General features: G+C 42.3%; 1 protein-coding gene across 1 annotated transcript in view; it reads right to left on the reverse strand.

Annotated features, from left to right (window-relative positions):
- The window catches only part of SGCD (sarcoglycan delta), a 293,165-nt gene that overhangs the window by 78,745 nt on the left and 187,852 nt on the right, over positions 1 to 26,568 (reverse strand). The window contains exon 5 of the mRNA XM_006089085.3: positions 24,210 to 24,329. Coding sequence (XP_006089147.1) covers positions 24,210 to 24,329 — 120 coding nt within the window. The remainder of the gene's footprint in view (positions 1 to 24,209; positions 24,330 to 26,568) is intronic.

Consider the following 26,568-nt stretch of genomic DNA (forward strand, 5'->3'; position numbering starts at 1 on the left):
AATAAAAGGAATCAACCAAGCAGCAAGCAACCTCATTTCAGTTTCTTATAACTACATTATTTTTGATAGTAAATAAAGCCACAGAGTAAAACAAATCATTTCAACTCACTGGCTGCGTATAACATTGATGGAACAAGGCAGCGCTGAGTTAGGATGGTCTGTGAACAGCAGAGCAACAGCAACAAGCCGAGAAGGCTGCTTGACATGCACAGCAGAGCTGCACACAAGAGACAGGCCTTGGTTCTCAAAGATGATGAGTGCACTGTGTGTCTTATGAGTGAGATGAATGCAGTCATCTGCCCATACTCCCCTCCAGGTCTCTGTGGGACAGGTGGCCGGAATCAGAGAGAGGGAGGACACGAATACGGGTACTGTATGATTATGGACAGTGCGGATGAGTTAAGGAGAGCATGGTTCTGCCTGGCCTTCGCATGGGAGTGAGGGTTAGATGGGAGTCCTGAATACACTGCTTCCTTAGTCAAGATCTCAGTTCTCAAGTGCCTCTCTCAGTGTGAGAGCAATCAAGACTCAGAGAGTCAATGGATGCGGGTGAGACCGCAGAAAACGTGGGCATGATTTTAAGGGTTTCCTGGTCATTGAAAAAGAAGTAGAAAGCTTTGTTCCTGTGGCTTTGCAGGTGGGGGGTGATGACTTTCTAGGGAGAAGAAAATTGAAACATAATTGAAGACCTTAGAGAAGCACCGTCTATAGAAAATAATTGGAGAAACTTATAAACTCATTTACAGACGATGACTTGAACAGTGAGAACCAGCAAGTTGAAATCTTAGTAAACGTGCTGCATGTTCCAAAGCATTAAAACACTTAAATGATTTCATTTCAGAATACAATCTTATTATGAAAGCAAGTCTCAAAATGAACATACGTTGCAGGTGACTGAAAGGGTAATTTTAATGATATGATATGATTTTTACCTCATCCACTAACTTTCTCCCTCGTATGGCCAGCATATCACTTATCAACATCCATTTTCCCCTGCCAACAAAATACCAGTATTGTTCTTGAGAGCAAAGTACCCAACTAAATAGTCACTTTCCCAGACTCTCGGGAAGCTAGGGGTGATCATATGACCCAACGTTGTCTAATGAGATTTAAGTAGAAGTCTATTAGGGAGGGGTACTGGCAAGGTTTTACGTCCTAATAGAAAGGTACAGGTGTGGCTGGTTCCACTCTTCTTTTTTCTTCCTACCTGAATATCAACATAATATCTGGAGCTGTAAGAGCCTTCTTCTGATCATGAGATAAAGGCCAAGAACATTTCAGACATGCTGATCCAGACAGCACTAAGCCACCAGCAACTGTCCACCAGGCGACTTCTTCTTATGGGAGAAAAGCAAGTCCCTATGTATTATTTGTTTAAGCCACCTTAGGGGAATGTTGTTACTCAGTCCTACCATTCTCCCCAAGACCAAGGAGAAAGGAGCAAATGGACCCTTGAAAAGGGTCATACTTATCACCTAGAACTTTTTTGCCACATGTCAACTAGCCAAAAGTTGAAACTCACTCGTACTGTACCTTTAAGCTATACTGAAGTGTCTGCATTGGGTTTTCCCCCCTTCCTGGACTTTACTCATAACATTCTCAGGCAGAAAGTACTTGTCTTTCCCTTTCAGTGCATCAGATCCTTGAAGGCCCAGCTCAAATGCCACCTGCATAGCGAAGCCTTCCCTGGTCCTCTTCTCAGTTATCCCTAATTGCTCCCGAAACACACAACTGATATTCTGGATAAGCACTCATCTCATTCTACCGTGTGAGATGGTTCACTGAGCGTGTTTTCCCTTCACCAGAATGTAGCGACTTAAAGTTGAGGACCATGTCCTGGGCGTTTTCGTGCTTTTCTAGACAAATAGCTAGACACAGACTTAGATGTTCTGAATTTAGTTTCACATAAGCAGGAACAGCTGCAGAATGAAAAAGAAGCTTCTGGAGGGGAGAGGTGTGAGCTGGTCAGCACCATGCAGGACAGTTAGTGATGAAGGCTGTAGCTACGTGGTCTCGGTCGGATAGACTCCTACCAGCAAGCTCTCCCCTTACCTCTCCAATTTACTGCAGTCAATGCAACGCCCTGGAGTTCACGTGGGACAGGTTTCCTGTCTGGTTTACAACCTATGGTAAGTTCTGTTTCCTACAATAGAAAGCCTACCTTTTAAACATGATATGATCAAGGCTTAATCCACCTCTTTAGCTTTGTCTGTGGCTTGATAATTTTTTAAAGTATTGATTTGTATTTGTTATCTCCACAATTTTGACTCCCTCCATTTCTAGGAGAAGCCAGGCCCTCTGCATATTCTTGATGTTTGTTTTCATAAAGTAAAATATATTTTTGTGATATATAATTTTATGAGTTTTGACAAATACATAGAGCCATGTATCTACCTACCACCATAAGCAAACAGCACAATTTTATTACCCTGAACATTCCACTGTGCTGCCCTTTTTTGGTCAGTCTCTCCCTCCAAGCCCTTGCTCCTGGCTCCCACTGATCTCAGGCCCTGTCTACACAGTCACCTTTTCTAGACTGCCGTATAAACAGAGTCATCCAGTACGGAGTTTGAGGTTTTGTTCCTTTCACTTAGAAAAATGAATCTGAGATTCCTGATGGAAGGTTTTCAGTGGATCAAAAGCAGAACTGCCTTAAATCAACAGCGACGCCTGCCCCTTGTCCCAAACTAATCCTAGTGGAGAATATGCTGGCTCTCCTCGGGGAAGGGGAAAGAGAAGAGGCCTGGGAAGGAAGCCAAGGAGAGAGGCAGCTTTTGGCCCTGATTTAGAGGAACTGAGAGAGCTAAGGTCCATTGAGGACCAGAGTCATCTCTGGGGAAGCGCCAAACTCTCCGAGGACACAGCTGTGTCATGTCCTGAGAAGGCAGGGCCCTGGTCACAGGGGCCCACAGCCTCAGCAAATGTCCTTAGGTCTTCTCTGCAACATGGATGTTGAGGGTCAACAGGCCAGGAAAATGAAGACATCAGAGGTGATCCGTACGGACCAAGCATTAGCAGGTGTGCTCGTATTTTCTTGACACCACATACACGTTGCTTCTTTGATTCTTGAGCAACCCAATAATGATGGAGACAGAATTTCCTGCTAGACTCATGTAGGGCCCGAGTCACATTTAGGGAATAAAAGTCATATTAATACCTGATGATTATTAAGTACTTACTCTTTTGCCAGGCATTTTTCTAAGCATGTTACATGGATTAACTCATTTAATTCTCACCATACCTCCTATAGGGTATGTGATATTAATATCCCTCAATCTGTAGATGACAAAGCTGAAGCACAGAAAGGTTTCACAGAGAGTGAGTGTCGGGGCCAGGACCTGAACCCAGGCAAATGTAGCTGCAGAGCCCCTGTTCTAAACTCCCTGCTTGAATGTGGGTTTCCTCCATTGTGAGTTTGAGAATTATGAGTCACACTCAAAATATCTCCTCCCCCATGAAAAGACCACCTACAGTCCAAATGGCTGGTTGTGCACATTCTTTGTTTTTGTTCCCTTTTTATTTATTTACTAGAGGCCCAGTGCACGAAATTCATGCACGGGGGTGAGGGAGGGGGTCCCTCAGCCTGGCCTGCACCCTCTTGCAATCTGGGACCCCTTGGGATATGTCCCTCTCGAAACTGGGACCGCTGGCTCTTAACTTCTCACCTGCCTGCCTGACTGATCACCCCTAACCACTCTGCATGCCTGCCTCATTGCCCCAACCACTCGCCTGCCTGCCTGATCGCCCCTAACTGCAACCACTCGCCTGCCTGCCTGATCGCCCCTAACTGCTTGCCCGCCTGCCTGATCGCCCCTAACCTCTCTGCTTGCCTGCCTGATTGCCTCTAACTGCTCACCTGCCTGCCTGATTGCCCCGAACCGCCTCTGCCTTGGCCCCCGCCATGGCAGCTTCATCTGGAAGGATGTCCGGAATGATGTCTGGAAGGTCATTTGGCTGTCTGGTCTAATTAGCATATTACAATTTTATTATTATAGATTTTTTATTGTCTAAAGTTTTACATGTCTCCTGTTTCCCCAATTGACGCCCCCACCCAGCCATTCCCACTCTGGGCAAGCCCCCACTGCCCCAGTATCTGTGTCCATTGGTTATGCTAATATGCATGCACACAAGTCCTTTAGTTGCTCTCTAACCTCCTCCCCTACCATTTGTCTCTGCATATTCTACTCACAGCTGCTTCTGTGCTGAAGGCCAAGTGCATTCTGTTTGAATTGCTACCTGTCCACAGCTGATCAGTAAGGTTCTAACTTGAGAACTGAAACTCAGCAATACAGAGGGCAGTGTCAACGAGTGATGAGTCCTAGACAATAACAACTAACATGTACTGGGAATCATGCTAAGTGCTTTTACAGGTATAGTCCCTTCATCTTCAAGAAAACCCAATGAGTTGAGAAATATGAGGCTTAGGCAGAATAAGTAATAATTACTGTTACAGTGCAAGTTAGTAATAGGGCTGGGATAAGAACCCAGACAAACTAGTTCCCCAGCTCACATTTTTAACCTTCAAACATAAACTTGGAGCTGGCAGCCATGCTGAAGTAGCATCTCAATGAGAAAATAGAGGTCACGAGGCCCCCGAGCAGCAGAGGGAACCCCTGCATCCTTGGAGCTTCCCTCTGCGGATCTCATAAACTGGACTGAATGTAGATAAGCACATGTCCATACCGCACATCCCACAAACATACAGCAGGGAATGTGACTCGGGCTGGCCAATCAGAATATCCAACTCTCCAGAAACAGCGTTTGCTCCAAGAGGATGCAACCTAAGCCAATCAGTTCTTTTCAAGGATTGCAATGGCTGTCCGGACAAGGGTGTTCCTATCTCTCTCCCTTGAGATAACGTCCACTAAGGATCTATGAGAAGGAAACCCGTGCAGGGGCAGAGATGTGGAAAGCAAGAGAGTTGCCATATCTGGAATTTTCAATTAAATTAGTGAGCAAGTTCTCATAATTCTTCTTTAAAAAATGTTTTCCCTTTAAGCCCGATTAATTTTGCTGTCACTTACAATTGGAAGCACTCCGAATAATGCATTTTTTTCCCCCTTGTGGGTGGAGGAAACTAGGTCATGACTGCTTGTCCCTCACACCCCATATCACTGAAGCAAGGAGAACTGCTCTCTGGAGCCCGCAAACAAGTCTGTCTTTTGAGAGAGATCATTATTCCTATGCAACTCCACTTAAAACACTTGCTCTACACAAAAGGGGACTCCACAGGGCAATAGCAGCCAGTCAATTTTCATTACCAGACGATAGCTGTGAAAGGGAGCATGCTCAGAAGGCATCCTTCGGGTCTGCATATCTATAAGACACTTTTGAGGGCATTTAGCATCTCTCTCTCTCTCTCTCTCTCTCTCTCTCTCTCTCTCTCTCTCTCTGCCAAGCACATTCTGTAAGCTTTGTATAGCTTTTTTTCTATACCCAGTGCCAATGTCACACAGTAAGAAAAAAGTGGTGTCTATCTGCGTTATTCAGTGCCAAAGAGTATGCTCTTAGATATTGAACTGATTATCTCTTAAAGAAAAAAACAAAAAGGGCAAGTGTCAAAACCCAAATCTGTCAAGCTTTATAGCTTGATTTGGGTATTTGCTAAGTGTATCGTGTTCTGCTTTGTCAATCCAAGTGACAGTTAATCAATACTAATTTGATACCAGTTGATTCTTCCCTTTCCTTATACAGGATTTAAGGTATACTATCTATGAATATATTTTATCCCAGGCTGTAAATCCATATGCTTTAATACAAATGCATTAAGCATCTCTTTTTAAATGGAATACACTGAGGTTACAAGGATGTATAAAGATGAATTACCAAGTTGTCCTGAAAAATGCCTTTCTAATACATTATGAAAATGTTTCAGCTTTGAAGGCAGTAGTAAGTAGATCAGGCATTTCCCATTACTTAAAATCTGATCTATATCCCAGTCTCCGGGAGGACCTATTATGTTAATGCTCAGAATATCTTATGGACACATTGCCTTTCCTGGGCTGGGGCAGTTGGATTTTTCATTTATATTTTCCTCTGTTTGTTAGTTTGTTTATAGCTTTATTTCTCCCTTCTGTCAATATTTCTTTAGTACGTGCTGTGGGTTAGGCAATGTCCTAGGTACCAGATATATAATTGTGAACAATAGTATAATATCAACAGACCTCACAATTTGTCCTAATATTTTCTACTTTGTCCATAGTCATCTGGGCGGATATACAACTGCTGTCTAGCCTTCCTCTCCTGGATCATCTCAGCCTGCTCATACACACCAGCGCTGGGTTAAAACAACAATGACAATCTTTGAATATCACTTTCCAGTTTATGGGGGTTTTCATACCTACTTTTCAATTCTCATAAATACCTATATGAAGGGTCCAGGGGAGATGAGCATAAGTGACTCATTTAAAGTTGAGCATCTAATAAGTTCAGGACTATTCCTTATTATTATAGCTGCTGGGCTATGATAATATCTGCCTCAAATTGTTGTAAAATTTCAATGAGAGAACACAGGTAAAGCATTCAGAACAGTGCCTGGCACACAGTAGGAGTGCAATAAATGTTAACTAGGATGGCGACAGTTTTGTCTAGAAACAGACATAATTCACTGTCAGTCTTTCTGTTCCTCTTTTGGTCCATGCATTTCCCACCCATCCATCATGTTTTGTTTGTTGGGCACTACAGAAGATGCTGAGGATTCAGTGTGGAACAGGCCCATGCTTCCAACACTTCTCACAGCCTAGGAGAGATTTTCAGTCTTTAGAATTTGTATGTGGTACCAGATTTCACAGACTGAATGATGAAAAAGTAACAGAACCACAGGCCAAATCTATCCTACCACCACCTGTAAATAAAACTCTGTAAATAAAGTTTTATTAGAACACAGCCAGACAATTTGATTACATACTGTCTGTGGTTGCTTTACCACTACAATGTCCGAGTTGACAGTTGTGGCAGAGATCCTGTGGTCCACAAACCTAAAACACTATCTGGCCCTTTATCAGAAAAAAAGCCATGGCCTTGGTTATTACAGCTTTGCATTCTTGAAGCTGCTCTACTTTGTCATCCCTTGCAATTTAAAAAATGAAAGGTGATGGTTTGCCTGTATGGGCATTTAGAATTGCTCTTTTTAAAATATTATTTTGCATAACTATTTTAAATAAAAATTCCATCAACTGTTGGCTTATGGGAAATGTTCAAGATTCTAACAAGAACAATGATCGGCTGTAACCTTAATCCCGACACGTTCCTGTATTATGTTACTCAATCATTGTAATGACGCACAAGTTAGACACTATTCATATCTCCGGTTGCAGATGATAAAACAGGTTCTGAGAAGTAATTAATTTTTCAAATGAAAATAGTTAATTTATCGAGAATTCAGTATATCTCAGGCATGGTGGTAAGCTGTACATGGGTTGTCTCACTTAATCCCCACAGTGACTGTTGAGGAAAGTAGGACTAACACCCCCATTCCCTCTCCCCTTCATTGTGTATAAAAGACTCCGGTTACTGACTTGCCTATAACCCCATTTCAAGTAAGTGGGGAGACCAGGATTTGATACAGAATTCTGACTGAGGTTTAGAAAGTCGGTGACCCTTGCTAAAACCGATCCTGTGGTTCATTCACAAGAACTTCTCTCTCCCCATCCAATCAAAGTGGAGCCTGGATGCAGCTTCCTCATTGAGTAAACCACTCTCAAATATTCTAGTTATCTCCCTGCTGTGGTTTGATGATGAGAATGGTAAAAGGAAAAGACAAAAGCTGTTACAGTGATGCTTTCTGCTCAAATATGAATCAGCTTTAAGCTCTCAAGGATGCCTGATCCTAATTATTTCTTAACTATCTCTTATATTTAAAATGAACCCTAGTCCACATTCTAGTCAATAATGGAAGATAAATATTGGAACTCCTACACATTAAGAAATATTCTAAATGAGGAGTTACTGATGGGTTCCTGAAGGCGGCTAAAGACATTTCCAACTGATACCCTTTACATCTTAAACTTCCAAAGTCTTTCCATACCCTGCATTTTGATAACTGACTTTTGATTTTTGTCACCTTTTCTGCGTATACAAATTGTACATTTTAGTTCTACACTTTACCAAGACATGACACAGCTTTAATTTTATAGCACTGTGCACACTAGGATCTGGACTTTCTTTTAACTCACTGTTTACTTCTTCTATTATATGTTGGGGAATATGTTAATATTGTAAATATGTTCACATTGGGGCTCTCATCTTGGATTTCCCACCAAACTTACTATAATTCTAAACCTTTTAACTGTTCTGGGCTTAGTTTCTATGTCTATAAAATGGGCACAATCCACTGCTCAATATGTGGCTCAGGTTTGCCATGAAGACCAAATTAGAGGGGAATGAACTTTTAAACCTGCAAACACAACAAAATGCTAGTTCTAAGTGGTGCCACTCAGGAAATCCCCCTGTATAAAATAAAGACTCCCTTTTAATCTTTGAAAACTGCCCCTTTTATAAGCAGGCCCCCTTAAAGACAGATTAGTGAATTAAATGTGATTAATTTTAGATTAAAGGCAAGACATCACTCCAGATCTGCTAAACTCTCTCTGCCTTCATGGCTCCCGAAAAGTCCTACTCCAAGGTTCAATTTTAGGGGCCCTGGACACTAACACATCAATAAACCCAATTTCGTTTTCTTTTCTTTTCTGAGTCTTATTACAAAAATGCAAAAATTCCTTCCAGATTTTCATGACAAATAGAAACAGCTCAAGGAGAAGACGCACTAAATTGATGAAGCTGACATTAATCCATTACAGCAAAGGACTTTCTGAGACCCCATAGAAATCATGCTCTCACTAGGCAATTGATCATAACTTGAGAAATCATTTCGGGATTGGGCCAAATCAGCCTTAAAGGAGGTAAAGGAAATGCCACTGCTTTTGGCACAACTCAGAACGTTAAAGAAATAGATCCAACTATGAGATCACTCCTGTGTTACTGCAGCAGCCTACAAGAGGTGCGTCCAACAGCTAACACACATCTTAGCATTAGCCACTTGTAATGCCTGGGATGGCAGATGCGACCCATTCTTTGCCCCCAAAAAGCAGGTTTTTGTAATTGAGGAAACAATACAGTTTCCCAAAGAAAAAAAAGGTGTGGGGCAAACATCAAAAACAAACAATGACATAGATGTGAAGGGTACAAAACAGTGCTAAAGACATATTAGTGTTTAACAACTGTCAGTAATGTGGTAAATGCCTTTTAAGGTCTATTTCAACTTCAGGATTACATAAGGGAATGGGCATCCATCCTATATGATAGGCAGAATTTTTGCTATATCAAGGAAGGGAACTTCCCATTAGGAATGTCTTGCTCAAGATGCTATGTTCTTTCCATCCCAGACAAAAATAGGCTATCAAGCTGCTTTAAATGAGAAACAGAGATTCAAACCTCTACCCCATTCCAATTAGCTGTCTCCTGTAGAACTCCTATCTTGAGTCCCTTGCATCTGCCACTACTTTGGGACTCACCCCACCCTTGGAATTTGAGGACAGAGCTCCACATGAAACAAGATGCCCTTTCATCTGGACCATGATATTAAACATGTAACCTTAATCCCGGCACGTTCCTGCATTATGTTACTCAATCATTGTAATGACACACAAGTTAGACACTATTCATATCTCCGGTTGCAGATGATAAAACAGGTTCTGAGAGGTAATTAATTTTTCAAATGAAAATAGTTAATTTATCGAGAATTCAGTATATCTCAGGCATTGTGGTAAGCTGCACATGGGTTGAATGATATGGACATACTTCAAGGTTTGGAATCATTTTCCATTTGTGTTATGCTCTACCTGAATCTTCAGGTTACTATAGAGACTGCACATAATAAGTGCTAAGGACTTATATTAGGACAGGGGACCTCACCTGGGGACATCAGACATCAGGGATTCATGCATAGATTCAGTGGGCCTGTGAACTCTGAAGAGGCAGATCACTATTGTCTTTCTTTTGAGTTTTTTAATTTTATTTTTATTATGATAAAAAACATATAATTTTCCATCTTTTTTCAATTATAGTTCATATTCAATATTATTCTGTATTAGTTTCAGGTGCACAACATAGTGGTTAGACAATCATATATTTTACAAAGTGCCCCCCCTAATATTTCAAGTACCCCCCTCACTCCCCAGCTTATACATAGCTATTACAATATTATTTTTTTTTCCTTCATTGACCTCTCCCCGGCCACTCCCACCCCCCAGCACATGCCCTCATCCCCCTAGTGACTGTGTCCATTGGTAATGCTTATATGAATGCATACAAGTCCTTTGGTTGATCTCTTACCCCCTCATCCCCTGCCTTCCCTCATAGGTTGGACAGTCTGTTCGATGCTTCTATGTCTCTGGTTCTATTTTTGTTCATCCGTTTATGTTGTTCACCATATTCCACAAATGAGTGAGATCATGTGGTATTTATCTTTCTTTGACTGGCTTATTTCACTTAGCAAAATGCCCTCCAGGTCCATCCATGCTGTTGCAAATGGTAAGAGCTCCTTCTTTTTTATAGCAGTGTAGTATTCCATTGTGTAGTTTTCTAATCCATTCATCTGCTGATGGGCTCTTAGGCTCTTTCCAAATCTTAGCTATTGTAAATTGTGCTGCTATGAACATAGGGGTGCATATATGCTTTCTGATAGGTGTTTTCATTCAACTTGAACTAAAATCTAGCACATCCTTTGATTAGAATGCAGAACATGACCTGTAGAAATTATCACTCTGGGGCTTGGTCACCAATGGCAATCATAGATGGTCTCATATCAGAGTTGAGCTGTTGTGTACATCTCAAAATATCATTCACACTCAACTACAACCAGATATTTTTAGATGTTTATAACAAAGAGAGACACATAATATCACAAATTTGTTTTTTATATGTTGATAAATCTATGTCATTTGTTATCTTTGGTAACCTTGTGCATTAGTATAACAGGTTAAAATACAATTCTGAGAAGGGGTCCACCGTCTTCCTCAGCCTGATAAAGGGGTCCATGGCAGGAAAAAGGAGAAGCGCTCCTTCAGAATGACCGCCTAGCATAAACATCAGGCAGGTGTGTTCAGATCACAGTGCATCTCTTAGGGCTTTCTGCCTCCTTCCCAGTGGTGCTTGGGGGAGGACCACACTCACATCAGGGGCCTATCCACTGTTAGTGAGAGGTGTGGGGTGACTGACGGAGGTTGGAGGTGTCCTTTTTTTCATATCCTGAGAACTTTTAAGGATGGTTCTGGGGATCAAATAGGATGACAGCAACAAAATATGCAAGTATTCCGGTCTAACTAAATGCTACTGCTCAGAGAGTGATTATAATCCAGTTTTCTCAAATTTCATTAGCTCCTGTGTTAGCCCACCTGTGCTCTGTGGTGGCACAGACATTCCCCAAACTGGCTTCTCACACTTTATAATTGTTCAGTATTAGGACCATGGAAGAAAAGAAGGGAAGGAGGGCAGGCAGAAGATGGGGAGAGAAAGAGGAAAGCCATCATTTTTTAAAAGTCAATTCAACTCCGATGCCATGATTCCTTTTTTACCTCTCACTTGTTCAGGAGACAGGACTGAGGTTTTAAATGGAAGCTCAGTTACCATATGATACCACAACAGTGGTTTTTGATGTTACCTACCCCCCAAAGGGAACAGCCTCCCCTATGCTCACACAGTGAAATCCTTCAAGGGCTAACACATCTCCACTTCTCAGTGAAGGCCTCAACTTCAATTCCATGGTCCCAAAGCTCTGGGCCTCTTTTAGGGTGCTCAGCCTTGCACACGAGTTTCTCTGGTACATTTCTCACATCTTATGCTCCAGCTTAAATTCTCAAAAACTGGCAGAGACCACGCCTTATAGATCTGAGGCCCTGGTGCTTCTTGCTCTACCAAAAATCTTTGACTAGAATTTGCCAAGGAGAGGCATATTTTCAGGGTCCTGGGTGGGAGGGAGAATTAGGCCGGAGGAACTGGCTGAGGCTCTGGTGCAAGGATGCCCTCATTAAACATGCAGCTGAGCACGGAGCCTCAGTACTTCCCAATAACCCATCAGCCGACAGACAGGAAGTCGAGAGGGAAAGTCATTTTCCTTGGCAGCTGAGAGGCATCTAACAGCCAAAGAAGAAAAGCACATTACCTTCCCCCACAGCTCATCGGCACTGCTATTGATTTCATATCAGCTCTCTCCTTTGTTTGTTTAAGTGCAATCTCTTTCCCAAGCCTCTGATACAAGTGTGTTAAATGTGCTTGACCCCTGCTCAGGTCCAGAGAGTGGGGAGAACAGTGCCCTGTCTGCAGAACTCATTGGCCAACCTGGATAATCCTGCCCTTCCTCCCAGGCTCAGCCTGTTTCCTCTGGGCTGACAGTAACAAAGACCTATGTGAGACTTCTGCGAGCCTGCAAGTCTGGTAGAGTGGGCTGCCTAACTTTCCTTTTGGAATGTCTTTTTAAAGGGAACCACCCGGCATAGACATCATGGGCGCATTTGGGCCCATGATCAGTGGATTTGTCCCACCCACTCCCTGGCCGATATTCCTCACAAATCAGATCCTGTAGCTCCCTAGTTTGAAGCCTAACTATTAAATACCTTAATATGGTATAAGGTGCCCACTACAATATGATTTTATAATAGACTAGAGGCCTGATGCACGAAATTCGTGCAAGAGTAGGCTTTCGCAGCTGTGGCGGCTGCCTGGATCCCTCCCTCACAGCTTCCTCAATCCCACAGCTGCAGCCCCGGCTTCGTCCGGAAGGACGTCCGGTCTAATTAGCATACTATGCTTTTATAATTATAGATTCATCTACACACATCTCTATAATGATCCATGTATATGTATATACATAAAATCTATATATTTATATGACATAGAGAATAAATACATCTAACATACTTACCCATCTGAAACATAATATAGGAATGTATATGTACATTTGTAGCTATGTGTGCATGTATATTTGTAGCTATGTGTATGTAATAAAAGCATAGGTTCTTTATACTAAAATACTGAATTTCAAACTTTAAATGGGTAAATCATTTGATATATGAATTATATCTCAACAAAGGGGTTATAAAAACCAACAAAATACAAGCTATAGAGCCTGATTATCTGGGTATCTCCTTTCTGCCATTTAACTTGCTCCATAACCTTGGGCAACTTAGCTCTCTACTTGTCAGTTTGCTCAAATGTAAAAGGAGCATAATAATAAAACCTGTCTCAGAGGGCTGCTGTGAGAATTGAATTAACACATGTAAAGAGATCTGAACAGTGTCAGCATAGAGTAAGTGTTTAAGAAACATTACCCATTACAATTATGGCCTGCCTCTCCTCATGCCTGGGTGCTCAGCTCCCTGACCTCCATGTCCAACTGCCTTTTCCCAGAAGATCATGCTCCCCAGCATGTCGTACACATGCCCCAACCTCAGCTCCTCCAACGCCCTCTTCCTCACTGACTCCTATTCATCCTTCCAGTCTCAACCTGATCATCATTTCCTTGGGGAAGACTTTCCTTACTTCCAAATTAGATTCAAATCTCCTAATTGTATATTTTCATGACATCTTGTACTTCCTTCATGATAAGACACATTTTTCTCATGTAAATGTGTAACACAGCTGTCTTTCTTGCTTGGCTGTGGGTTCCAGAAAGACAGGGGCCCCGTGTCCGTTTGGTCATCACAGCAGTTGGCCAGAGTAAGCACTCAGTTAATATTTATTGCATGTATTGATTTGTTTTTAAAAGTGAGAACTGCCTACACCATGGCTTACCTAATGCCAAGAGCCTTCCTGTTTCCGTCACTCACTCCCTTTCTTTCCTGACCCGTGAAAGTCCTTGCATCATAACTAACTTTAAGTGCCCGACTTTACTTAATTCTTCTCTGGCCTAGAACTTCAAGATCATATCAACTATTCCCGTTAACATTTCAGCCACACCCTGCACAGTACACTGCGGACAGGGAGAAGTCCCTGGGAGGCTCTATTCTAGCAGAACCCAGAGCGGGCTCCTTAACTTAGGCTTTTGGGGAAGTAAGCAATTCCTGCTTATTCTATGCTGATAATGACCATCTCTTCCCAAAAGACCAATCCAAATATGCTTATTTGTTGGAAAAACCATGGCGGCTCATCCCACTTCCTCTGTCACGCAGGACCTGGCCCCTGGTCCTGCTGGTCCTGCTGCCTGGGAGGCTGCTGCTCACATCCCTCCACCTGCTGAGTCAGCCTCTGCCCCGGGAAGCTTCTCCAGGGCCCTCGGCAGGCTCGGCTCCTGTTCCCGTCTCCGGCACTTTTCACCAAGTCTGCTCAGCACACACTACAATCAAATACTAGCTGATATTTTTTGTTTACCTTTGTAAGAAATATTTTCACTGCTTTTTAATATTTTACTGGGCATGTGTTTTGACACCCTTTTACCTATGTGATATCATATTACCTACGTGATTTCCCATTACCTTTGACACCCTTTTACCTCTTTGACACCCTTTACCTACTTGATGCCCTTTTACCTACGTGATATCCCATTACCTTTGACACCCTTTTACCTCTTTAACACTCTATTACCTATTTCAGATCAGGAAACTTTTATGCTGTGTCCTTCTACCCGGAAATTGAACTTCGATTGGTGACAGCTGCACAGATGGCACTCGACAGGAATTTGCGGAAAGGACAATGGGTAATAGACATCCATACATTGGCCCCTTATCATGTGCTTAGCACTGTGCCAAGGACTTGCAGGCACTCGTATACCCTCACATCCAGATATGCAGCAATTCAGAAACTTGCCCAAGGTTATACCACTGAAGCTGGGAGGGAATCCAGGCAGTCTGTCTCCAAACGCCAGGCCCATTTAACCCGTCTGTCGTCCTGCACGACCGTCCAGGGGAGAGAAACTTAGGCATTTGCTTCTGTCCTGTGCCCTGAAGGTTCTGGATATTCTCTCTCCTCTCTCTCTCCCTATTTATTCTGCTTGGATGCACCTTCAGCACCTTCTCTACTATTTCTAGAAAAGCCAGGGTACAAAAGGAGCTAAGATGAGAAGGGTGGCACACGGCAAAGCGTAGAGCAGGATGTGAGGGAAAGCATACGGAGCTAAACACTCAAATAAGCGGAATTAAACTCTAGTCCCTCCCATAAAGGAGAATAGAATCAATTTCCTTCCCTAGTCGGCACACTGAGAGTTTCTTATTCATGTTGTCATCTCATGAAATTCCTAGTGTCACCAACATTCCCCTTGGCCTCTGCCAGGAAGGAAGAAAAAAAGTTCAATTCAGGTGACCATTTAGTTACCTGAGAATATTTTGCAACAGTGACTATAATTAATGAGAGAGGAAATAATACCTAGACCACGTGAAAAGCCACTGAACGTCGAAGATGGCCTGGCAGACGTTTGTCTCCATGTTTGAAAATACTCTGTTCTTGGTAGTAACTGGCAAGAAGGAAACTTTGATGATAACAACAAGCCAACAGATGCCTGAACGCACATTAGAAGAGCTTGATAGAGAAATTAAAGTCCTGTCGGTTCCACAAACAAACAAAAAGAACAGAAACGTAGCCCTTCCTCGGTGAGCGCTGGAATTGGTTTTCTTCAAAGCAGCCAAACCCTGAGCCTCATCAACTCCTTAATCAGTCTCGAAAGCTGACAAGAATGTCCCCAACTGACTTTTCCTCTCCTCAGCCCCGCTTGTGAGGAGGGAGGCAATGGCGGGGCAGCTGAGAGGTCTGCTAAGGTAAGGCTGCAGGGACAGCTGGGGATGTTTACCCAGGATGATGAATCCATCATGCTGATCTTAAATCACATCTGCCTCTTGCCAACGGGAAAAGTGTGCGGGGCCCAGCAGATGCCTTCTCCTCCTGCGCCAGGAATGAACCCGGAAGCCTGAGGGCGAAAGCTGAACCCTGGCAGCTTCGGGCACACGGGTGGATGATGAATGCATGAAACTCAGGGGTGGAAGCACCGAGGCTTTGGGACTGGCTCTTTTTAATTCTTGGAGAATTATGGGAGTTGTACTCCCAGAAGCATTTCAGATAAAACCCCATTATTATTTCTCTGTTGCAGAATTGTGCTTTTCCTCATCACGCCTCTCTGGTTTATTAAGGTTGGGGTTGTTAATCTGAGACTCTTTTATATTTGGCTTTCTCGCCACATTATTTATGGGAAGTGTATCTTTATGATCTAATGCATTATTCCTGTAAATAATAAACCAACTTTGGAATGAGGTGCCAGAGAAGAACTCTGCGGCCAGCAGATCTTATTAAATAGTTGAATCCCCGGCAGATTTCCTCTGCTAACGATCACGGAGAGCTAACAGAGCGCGGGAGGAGGTCCTGGCGAGGTTCAGGCTTCCCTGGTTTGTTACCCAAATGCTCCTATTAGATTGGCAGGCTCTCAGCTCCCAAGGATCAATGTCTAATTATTCAGGTTTTGCCACTACCTAAGAGGAACCGTGTTCCACTTTTTACTATCATCCTTCAGCCTCTCTTGTGCTTCCTTCCACTCATTGATGACACACTTCAGAAAGGAGAGAATAAGGTGAAGGCAAAGAAAAAGGAAAGGGGGAGAGGTTGTTTACTTAGAACCTATAGCTATTACCTAAGTGATGTGAGGAACGTAGCCACCATCACGTGGCTGGTAGGATGGCAGAACCAGATCTGTCCCACTCTAGAGCCTCGGAGCTCTTTCTCTTGGTGAAAGGCAGAGTGGATTAGGAAAAGCAAAGAACACGAGATAGGCCCCACCCCCCCACTTCTGAGGATCTGGGAGGCAGTCGTGGCCTCTGTAAAATCACCCTGGAGCTTCCTTCTGAGAAAGAAGTGGGCTGGGGAGGAGTCTCCATGGTAACACTTCATTGGCTGAGCTTCTCTAAGTTCTTGCTGCAGGATGCTCTCCAGGCCATCTCCTCTCAGGGGTCCATCTACTGGATCTGTGTGGATGACTCTCTGACCTGTTCGCTCAACCAGGCATCTCTTACAGGCTTTTGTGCTGGCATTGTTGCTGGACACTTGGTCTCTCCCTTAGAGAGGTCCTCAGGCAGTAAGACCCAGGGCATCTAAGATGAACTATTTACCTCCAATCCCAAATCTACTGTTGCTCCTAGAAATTTCTGTTCATGGCATCATAACTGTCTGACTGACAAGGCACACGCATCATCCCAATTCCCCTCTCTTGACCCTCCACATCTAGTGAGTTACCAGGTTTCCACTGGTTCTCCTTCAAGATGATCTTTCCCATTTTTTCTCTCCTATTTCTATCCTAGAGTAAGTCCCGATGATCCCTCAACATAAGTATTATCGTGTTCTCTCAAGTTAGGTGTAGCTTCTCCCTCCTTTTCTCTCTACCATCAGATTGTTTCGAAAACATTACAATGTCAAAAATCTTTCAATCCTCTCATGCAACAAATGTTACTGAGCACTTACTATGCACCCAGGCTCTAGTCTAAACTCTGAAAAATATAAATTCCTGTTGTCATGAAGCTTCCATTCTAATGAGGAGAGGATGCAAATAAACACATGTGTCCATGTACTATGTCATGTTGTGATAACTGCTCTGAAGAGGAATAAAGGAAAATAAAGTTACAGACCACAAATCGACTAACTTTTTTCTGTAAAGTGCCAAATAATAAATATTTTAGGATTTGTGGGCTATGTGATTGGTTTCAACTACTCACCTGTGCTGTTGTCATGTGAAAGCAACCACAGACAATGCAAATGAGCATGGCTATGTGATGGGCAAAACCTCAGGCCACACTTGTCCAGTTCCTGGTATACACATGGAGAGTGGGAACATGCTATTTTTATAAGGTGGTTAAGAAGGAACTCTTCGATGAAGTCATAGCTGAGCCATAAAGCAAGAGATCTTTTATGCAGAGACTACAAAAGAAGATTCTATATGCAGAGGGGAGAGTAAGTAGAAATGCTGAAGGTGAAAACATGCTTGGTGATGAAGGAAGGGGGCCAGCGCAACTGAAGCTGAGCAAGCAAGGGGGAGAGAACTTAGAAAGTATCTTCCACTGACAGCCTTCACAAACCTGGGCTCCACCGTTTCATATACGTGGTCATGATTTTTCATGATCATACCTTTGATTAGTATAATGAATATTTTCTATTAATCTTTGCCCAGCATCCATTCCCTGTCCTGGTAAAAACATCCCAATTTTCCTTTGGTCACCCCCCCATCTCACTCTCAGTCATTTCCAATCTTAGCTCTTTGTGTTACAGGCTATTGAGTCAGATCTGACTTTTGACAACCCAATGAATGAGTGATGTCCACCATGACCTGTCCCAAGCAGCCCTACTCAATTCCTGCAGAGTTGTGCCTATAGCTTCTTTTATGAAGTCAATCCATCTCATGTTTGGTCTTACTCTTTTCCTGCTGCCTTCCTTTCCCCCAGCACTATTGTCTTTTCCAAAACACCCGCCTTCTCATGACGTGCCTGAAGTAGGACAGCTTCAGTTTTGTCATTTTCACCTCCAGCAATGTTTCAGGCTCTAACAGAGGGGATATGACCCAGGTCGCCTTGTTAATAAGCATACCTCATCATCCTGGTCATAACTCATCCAGGGATGGGCATATGGCCTAAGACAGTCCAGTTGAGGAAAATATAGGACTTCATTGGATTTACATTGGGAAGGATATATTCTCTCTGCTCACCAGCAGAGTTGAAGACAAAATACAAATTGGAAAACAGAGCTGAGAGATGGCATAAGAAAGAGAGAGACTGAATTTTGGTTACATTATTTGAGCCACTGAATCTACCTTGAAGCCGTCTACTGCTGAATTTTTCTATCACGTGAGGCAATAAATCTTCCCTCCTGTGGCTCTAGTTGGACTTGTATTATTTAAACCATCTGAGTCCTGACTGATAAATGTATGTGATTTTATCCACCAAACAAACGCTCTCTCTCTGTTTTCCCCGTAATCCATAGTCAAACCTAGTTCAAATACTCCTTTCATTTAACAAGCTTTGTAAACTCTCTCTTGGATACCACCTCACCACAGCTTGACTCTATAATTCTATAGTCACTTTGTTCTATCCAACCAACAGCTTGTCTTCTGCTTGGGCTCTCAGATATCTGTATGTGTGTGTCACCTCCCCGATTGGACAGCTCCCTGATAGAGCAGCGACTTTCATCTCTGCATCTCCCAGACGCCAACAGTAGTGGTTCGCACATTTAATGAACAAATACTACTAAGAACACCCCATTCCTTTCATCATAATTATCAATTGCCAGGTTGCAGTAGAATTTTTCATCAAAAACTAATTCAAAAGGCTAAATATATCATCTGATGTCTTCCTAAAAAAAATAATAAAAGCATCAGACCACATTTAAAGTTCTATAAATCTTATGCTAATTTAAATGGCTTTAGACTTAATTAAAAATGTTTTTCAGTTGATGATAACATAACTTGGATAATTAGCATCAAGTGGCATCTAGAGCCGATATTTAAAAAAGGAATCTAGAGTATAAATAGACCTAATTAGCAATTAGAATAACACCTTATAATTATGCTTTGTTTATAAATGCTATAATGTTCAATTCATTATTCAATGAAATAGGCCATTAATGAAAATCAAAATTATGTTTCCCTGCTGTCTCCACCAAGATGCCTCTTCGATGCACTGGCCTATGTTGTGAATTTTCTTGCTGCTCTTAATAGACCATTCCTGTACCATATTTAATATTTTTGTTTTGTAATTAAAATTAAACTCTACCACACCTCATCTTGCACACGAATTTGATACCTTTTTGGGTAACTGATGGGCCTGACTACAGATCTAAGTTTTCTTGTGCCAGACTTAATTAGATATCTTTGTAATGTGGAAAACTCAAAATTGGTACAGACATGCCCATATGAAGAAAGACAGGGTCTGGTACCCGAATAAAAGCAAGGCTTTGGAGATGAGGGAAATGGTGGCCCCACATGGAGAATGAAGGAAGTAGGTTCTGGAGAGGCAGGAGCTTGGTCGGGAGACATAAGTTCAGCTGCAGGTGATGAAGTCGAAGTGATGGAAAGACAGCCGTGCAGAAAAGCCCAGGCTGTCTGGGAATTTGGAATGAGAATTGAGAAGACAGTTCAAGGCAAATACAGAATTGGGGGTCATCTGAAAAGAGCAAATGTTGCAACTCTATGTAATTTCCTACAGAAATGTGAAAAGAGAAAAACTAGGACTGAGCTGTGGGGGTGGCTACATGTGATGCCAAGTGTGAACCCACATAGTTTATTTGGTGAAAGAAGCATCAGTGAGGGAAGCAGAGAAAGTCAGATGTGGGAGAACTGTGGGAACCACAGAGAATATAGAAGGCAAAAGCAGAGGAATAGCTGAACAACTGTGGCCCTGTTCTTTCCCACTCACACTGATGCCCACGTGCTGTGGAATTTGGAGAAGTTGAAGGTTACCGTGAAAGAGGCCATTGAGTGTCATGGGTAAGACTGCCCGGGTTCAGATCCTGACTCCACCAGTTTCCCCTGTGGAACTTAGGTCAAGTTGCATTTCACTTTGTGCTTCAGTTTGCTCTTCTATAAATCAAGGTGATAAGCCAGTGCCCTCTCTGTAAGGTTAGTCTGGCAGGCTGACCACGGCAAAAGACAAACTTCTCACTAAGCTGAAGATGAAATTGCCTAAATTTCTTGTTCCGCACCATATGGTGGTCTCCCAGCTGACAGGAAGCTCGTTTCTGCAACCCACGAGGCTCATTTCACTTGAGTAGGCTGACGTGAGATTTGTGGGGCGGTCATTTCCTAATCTCAGCACTGGTCTTTATCATGATGCTCTCTTTCTATGCCTTTACATAAAAAACAAATGCTCCTAATGACGGAGAGAGACAGATTTTATCCTAAATCATCTAGAAGAGACCCATCGCAAGCATAAGCAACAATTACAACAACATCCACCTGCCTTGAAGAGACCAAACACTACAATCATTTTTCAGCCCTTAGTCTGCATAGTGGTGGGGTGGGTGGAGGAAAGTTCTTAAGCGATACCAGTATAGTTTTGTACACTAAGATTCAACCAAAGGGTTGGGACATCTACAATTACTCGGTATCTCTGCAAAGTCAGATTTAAAAGCAGCGAGTTGATTCATGAAGCACTAAGAAACTAATGGGAAGTGCCAAACACCATTTGTACAAAAGGATCTTGGCATGAGATACCATCACTCTTTCCCCTGGGCAATTACTTTACAGCTGGTAGAGCAAAGTAGTCTTGAATAAGAGAACAGCTTGAAGTGTGTGTGTGTGTGTGTGTGTGTGTGTGTGTGTGTGATTAAAGCCCCAAATCTAGCACTACCATGGAAAGTGCCATTTCTACAAATAATAGGGAAAACCTATTAACTGTGAGAGCTGGAAAGGGTCTTAGAACTAACATATTTACATGCAGTTAAGTGCATTGAGGCTGGAGTCCATAGGCAAGGATTTGAACGTGATCTTGGGCAACTTTCTTCATTTTTTTCAAGCCTTAGTTTACTCATCTGAATATGGGATACAATTGAGGATGCAGGAAAGTATAATGCTTTCAAGTAAGCAGTCTGCATTCAGAACTCCTGGCTCTCAGCCTTTACTGTGCAGGGTTGAGTTCTGTCACCTGTAAAATTGGTGCCTACCTCACAGATGTAAATGGAAGAATGCATAGGAAGCATGGTACCTGGATCACAACAAGTGGTCAACAGACTTTATTTTTTAAAGACCATGCACTTAAGAGGTTTTAAAAATAAGCACTAAGAGGTAGTACATAAAGGGGGAAAGAATGAAACTCTGCAGCTATGACTCTAATCTCTGACCTCTGCCCCTCCAAAGCCCCACCCACAACCCAGAGCAGTCCTGGCCTTTTATATATTTTATTTATTGGAGTTTGGTATAAAATTTTATTTTTAAAAGACTTTGTTGCTGAATTTAAAAAAATTTGAACTTCTTCTCTAGACAACCAACTCTCATATTATAGATTGGAAAAAGCAAGATGACAGAGTGTTGTTCCAGTTCATACCACAGGGGGCACCTGACCAGGGATTAGCTGTCCTCCACTCTCTGCCTCTGCACCCTGAATTCTCACTTCCAAAGAACCCCCTCAGGACAGCCACTTCCATCTTACGATTCTGCTGAGTCTGATGTTGGTCAGGATGATGCTGAAGTTTTGTGACTGACAGGGGAGCATAATGGGGTCAGTGACAGTGATAGGGAAGTAAGGGAGAGTGGAGGGTGGGATGATTGATGGGGCAGGAGAGGGAGAGTAGGAGAGAGAGAAACAGACCAGACAAGCTGATTGACTGAGGGCAAAGGCGGTGACCAGGAGGAGGACAGCAGTGATGGAGGAGAAAGGAGACGCTTAGTGAAACTAATAATGCTGAGAACAAATAGTAATTTCCAGCCAGCACTTCATGAACACTTATTTGTTAGCCAACTTACTACCCACTTTTTACACAGATTATTTCATTCAATCCTTTCAAGAATTTTAGAAGGTATATACTTCTTTAATCTTCCCCCCATTTTGTAGATGAATAAACATAGGCACCGAGAGGTTAGATAACTTACTTAAAGGCACACAGCTAGTAAAGGATATAGATGGGTTAAAATAATAGTGGGTTAATTTCTGAGCTTTTACTAGTAACCCCTGCATTTCAGAGACTCTTAGGGATCAATAGAAGGAAAAGTAGTATTAGTATTATTAATAGAAGCAGTAGCAGGAGTATTAACAGCAGCAGCAGCTACTATTGGCAGAGTACTGTTTTGAGGTAGGCACGGTGATAAGTACACATAATATAATCTCATTTAACTGTAGGGGTAATTTGAGATGGTAGATGCTCTTACTCCAATTGAACAGAAAAGAAAACTGGCTAGGCTGTCAGTAACTAGCCAAAGTCACACAGCTAAAAGATGACAGAGCAGGGATTAAGATCCAGGTCAGCCAAGCACCGGAACAGTCACAAAACACTAATTTCTTGTGTTCTCAGATTCAATGCTTCCAACTATGGGACCATAGAAATTTCTGCAAGTGTTTTTTTAAAATACATTTTTATTTATTTCAGAGAGGAGAACAGAGAGGAAGAGAGAGATAGAAACATCAATGATAAGAGAGAATCATTAATCAGCTTCCTCCTGCACTCCCCCTACTGGAGATCGAGCTCACAACCCAGGCACGTGCCCTGACCTCCTGGTTCATGGACAGACACTCAACCACTGAGCCACACCAGCCGGGGTCTGCAAGTGTTTTTACAAACACATTCTCGGGCCCTTCCACCAGAGCTCCTACCTCAGTAAGTCACGGTTGGACCTATGAACCTAAACTTTTCAGAAGTTCCTTAGGTGATTATTTTTTAAAATTTTCTAATAAGACTAAATTTTTTCAGTAACCCAGTAAAAGTTTTCATAAGTATCCAACAGTATAAAAAGTGAAAAACAGATTTGTAGATTTTTAATATATTAATATAATGATGACATACAGTATATCTTATAGGCAGAGAGGTGGACAGGGAAAAAGAATACTGTGATATATAGGTACAGAAGTAGAGATGATTCATATTACAGTATATTCTACCACCAATACTACAATTAGAAGGTGCAAAAAAAAAGAGAACCATTTCCAAATAATTCAGGAGGAAGATGAGAATGGCTGGGACCTGAAAGATTGTAGGAGAGCAGACCCTGCTCACGTGTCATCTGAATATGGTGGCTTATAGTTTTTTCCAATAGGAATAACTTAACTTTTAAGTTTAGAATAAGAACTACAAAACTACAGAGTGCACAGAAAAAGTGGCTCATTCCTTATTGCTATGTATATGATCCAATTTTAAAATCCAGTTTAAAAATAAGCACAGAGTTGACTGATCCTCCCTCATCATGCAAAGTCTGACCTAGTAATGTATTTTCCCTGAACTTTTAGAAAAGAGGCAATGAGAGTACTTTGGTTTGGATTCAAGTAACAGACTTTCCATAAAGATTTTAGAATTAAAGGGCTCCATGCTTGGGATTTATCACCTCACATCTCCATGTTCAGAAAGCATGACTACAAAGAAGCCAAACCAAAACCAACCCACTGAGCATGAACACAAACCTCTTTTTTCTTTTTTTAGTAGAATTTTAATTTAACATAAAGTGTAAAAGAGAATCCAGGTAATTGGCCTAAATCACTTCTCTAGACACCATTCCACTCTTGCTCTCAAATGGACACAGTAGCATCAGACCAATGAAAATGTTTCCTTACCTAAAACTCGCAATCTCTCAGCTCCGACGACCACTTCATTGTTATCTGCAGAGAAGAGCAATTTTCCAGAAACTGTCTTTACTTCAAACTTTTGGCCGTAGGCTTCTACAGCCTTTGGACCTGGAAGAGAGAGAGGGAGAATACATTAGCCTCATTGCATTCAATTACGAAGAGCTTTTCATAGAGCGCATACGTCTGACAAGATTGCATTGGACTCCGATGTAAGTGGATTGGTTTTCAGAAGTCAACCACGAAAATCAGGCTCATGACTTCAGCCATGTCTTGTCAATTACCTTTTATCATATGCTCTCAGGCTAGGATTTTAAAGGCCATCATGTCCTTTTTCCAAACTAATGCCTGAATGAGATTTCCCTCAGCTTAACCACCAAATTACTATCACATACTTGTAGATTTCAGCTTGACTACATCAAGGCACAGAAGGCTCACCACCTCATGAAGTGACCAGCTTATCTTTGACCACCTCCAACTGTTGTAAAAGGTGGGGGGGCTTTACATTCAGCTGAAATCTGTCCCGCTCTGTCCCCTTGACCCACTGGCTGCAACTGACACCAGACAAGTCTATTTCCTCAGAATATAGATCCTTTCCTGGCAGGAAAGATTATAATATCTTGCAATGACTTGCCTAGGAAGTTGTTGAATCTTTTATGCTAGAATTTTATTCCATAAAAAATAAATTTCAGAGGGTTTATCATATAACAACAGGTACTATTCTTGAAGGTGGGACTATGGCAGCATAAAAAGGACAAGGTGCCTGATCCTAAAACACTTATCTTCTGATGGAGACAAGTGCATATAAGTTGAAACGTCCTATATAATAAAAGGCTAATATGCAAATTGTCCCCCTGACCGGGAGTTCGACCAGGATGTGGGGCCGGCAGGCCAACACCTGCAGCCCCTCCTCCCAGCCCGCTCGTCCAGATCGGCTCTGATCTGGGCAGGCCAGTTGGACCCCAGCAGTGCACAAATTCGTGCACTGGGCCTCTAGTTTATAAATAAATAGACACAGAGGGTTTTAGGTACTATGTGAAAAGTAAAACAAGTTAATGTGCTAGAATTCCTAAAAAAAAAAACACACAAAAAAACAGGAAGGAGACAATTCAGTTTGCCTGAGCTGGAGCTACCTGAACACATGAAGTTCATCAGACTAAGCCCAGTGTCATCACCCTCATCAAGCCCAGGTTAGGTCAAAAGAAATTTATCTTTTGGCCTGGAAATCCATACAGAAAAAAAAAATTTGAGGTTAGGGTCCAAAAATCTTATATTTAACCAGAATTTTCCAGGAGATTCTGATATAGAATTTTTGTTTCCTTCTCATTATTAATAAAAAAGTAGGAGTAAAAGAGTCCTCATGCTTTCCAGACAAAAATGGCCAGGAACACAGCAGTTGTTGAACAAGTTGAGTTTAGTACTCATTGCTATGAGGGAGACGCACACCCAGGGAAACCACAGGAGACATGTCGATAATAAGGAAGGACTTATTATATAGTATTTGGCCTTATATTAGGCTATTTAGGGCTGGGTTTAAGGAAGCAAGACTTTGCTTGGAATTAGCTGCTGTCAGGAAGTGGGGGTAATTATATGATTGGTATCTCAATAAATCTTTTCTAGAGGTAGGGGAGACCAGCGCCATGCCAAATGTGTAATGGACAAAGAAACAACAGTCTTATTAGCTAGGATAGAGGAATGTTTGGTCATTTTTGTGGTTTGGATAAATGTTTTCATTCTGTCTGAGCTGTCTTTGTTTTGTCTTTATCCTTCCTGGCCACCGAGTGGCCTTGTCTGGTGTTGATGCTCTGTGACAATTATTTATGGCCAAATGGGCAAACCCAAAGGCCTGGCTGAGAGTTCCCAGCCAGCCCCTGGATGTCTGGGGCTGCTTTCCTCTTTGTCAAGGCTATCAGTCTAAGATCAGAAGGCAAGAATTATGTCCCGGCTCATTTTCTGGTAATGTGACTTTCGGCAAATCATTCGCTCTTTCCGAACCTCATTTTCTGCATCTGTAAAATTGAACTATCACTCTATCCTATCTACCCCATCAGAAGTGCAAAATGATCACATTACACTGCTTATAAAAAGAACTTTGGAGGCAAAAAACACTGTGAGATGTAGGGGATTTTTCCTGTGATTGTCTCATCTAATGCAGTGGTCATAACACACTGAAAAAATTAACCACGAGACCCTTTAGGGCACTTGCCTCACGCACATGATCACGTCCACTCAGCAGACCTGATCTCTTCCCAGAACATCCACACTAGCCCTCTGATAAAAATAAGGGCATTGGAAAAGCTTCTTAGTGAGTGGGGAACTGAACTAGCAGGCCCACAGGACGTGGGCATTG

Source organism: Myotis lucifugus, unplaced genomic scaffold (assembly GCF_000147115.1).
Source record: "Myotis lucifugus unplaced genomic scaffold, Myoluc2.0 scaffold_56, whole genome shotgun sequence".
NCBI classification, from domain to species: Eukaryota; Metazoa; Chordata; class Mammalia; order Chiroptera; family Vespertilionidae; genus Myotis; species Myotis lucifugus.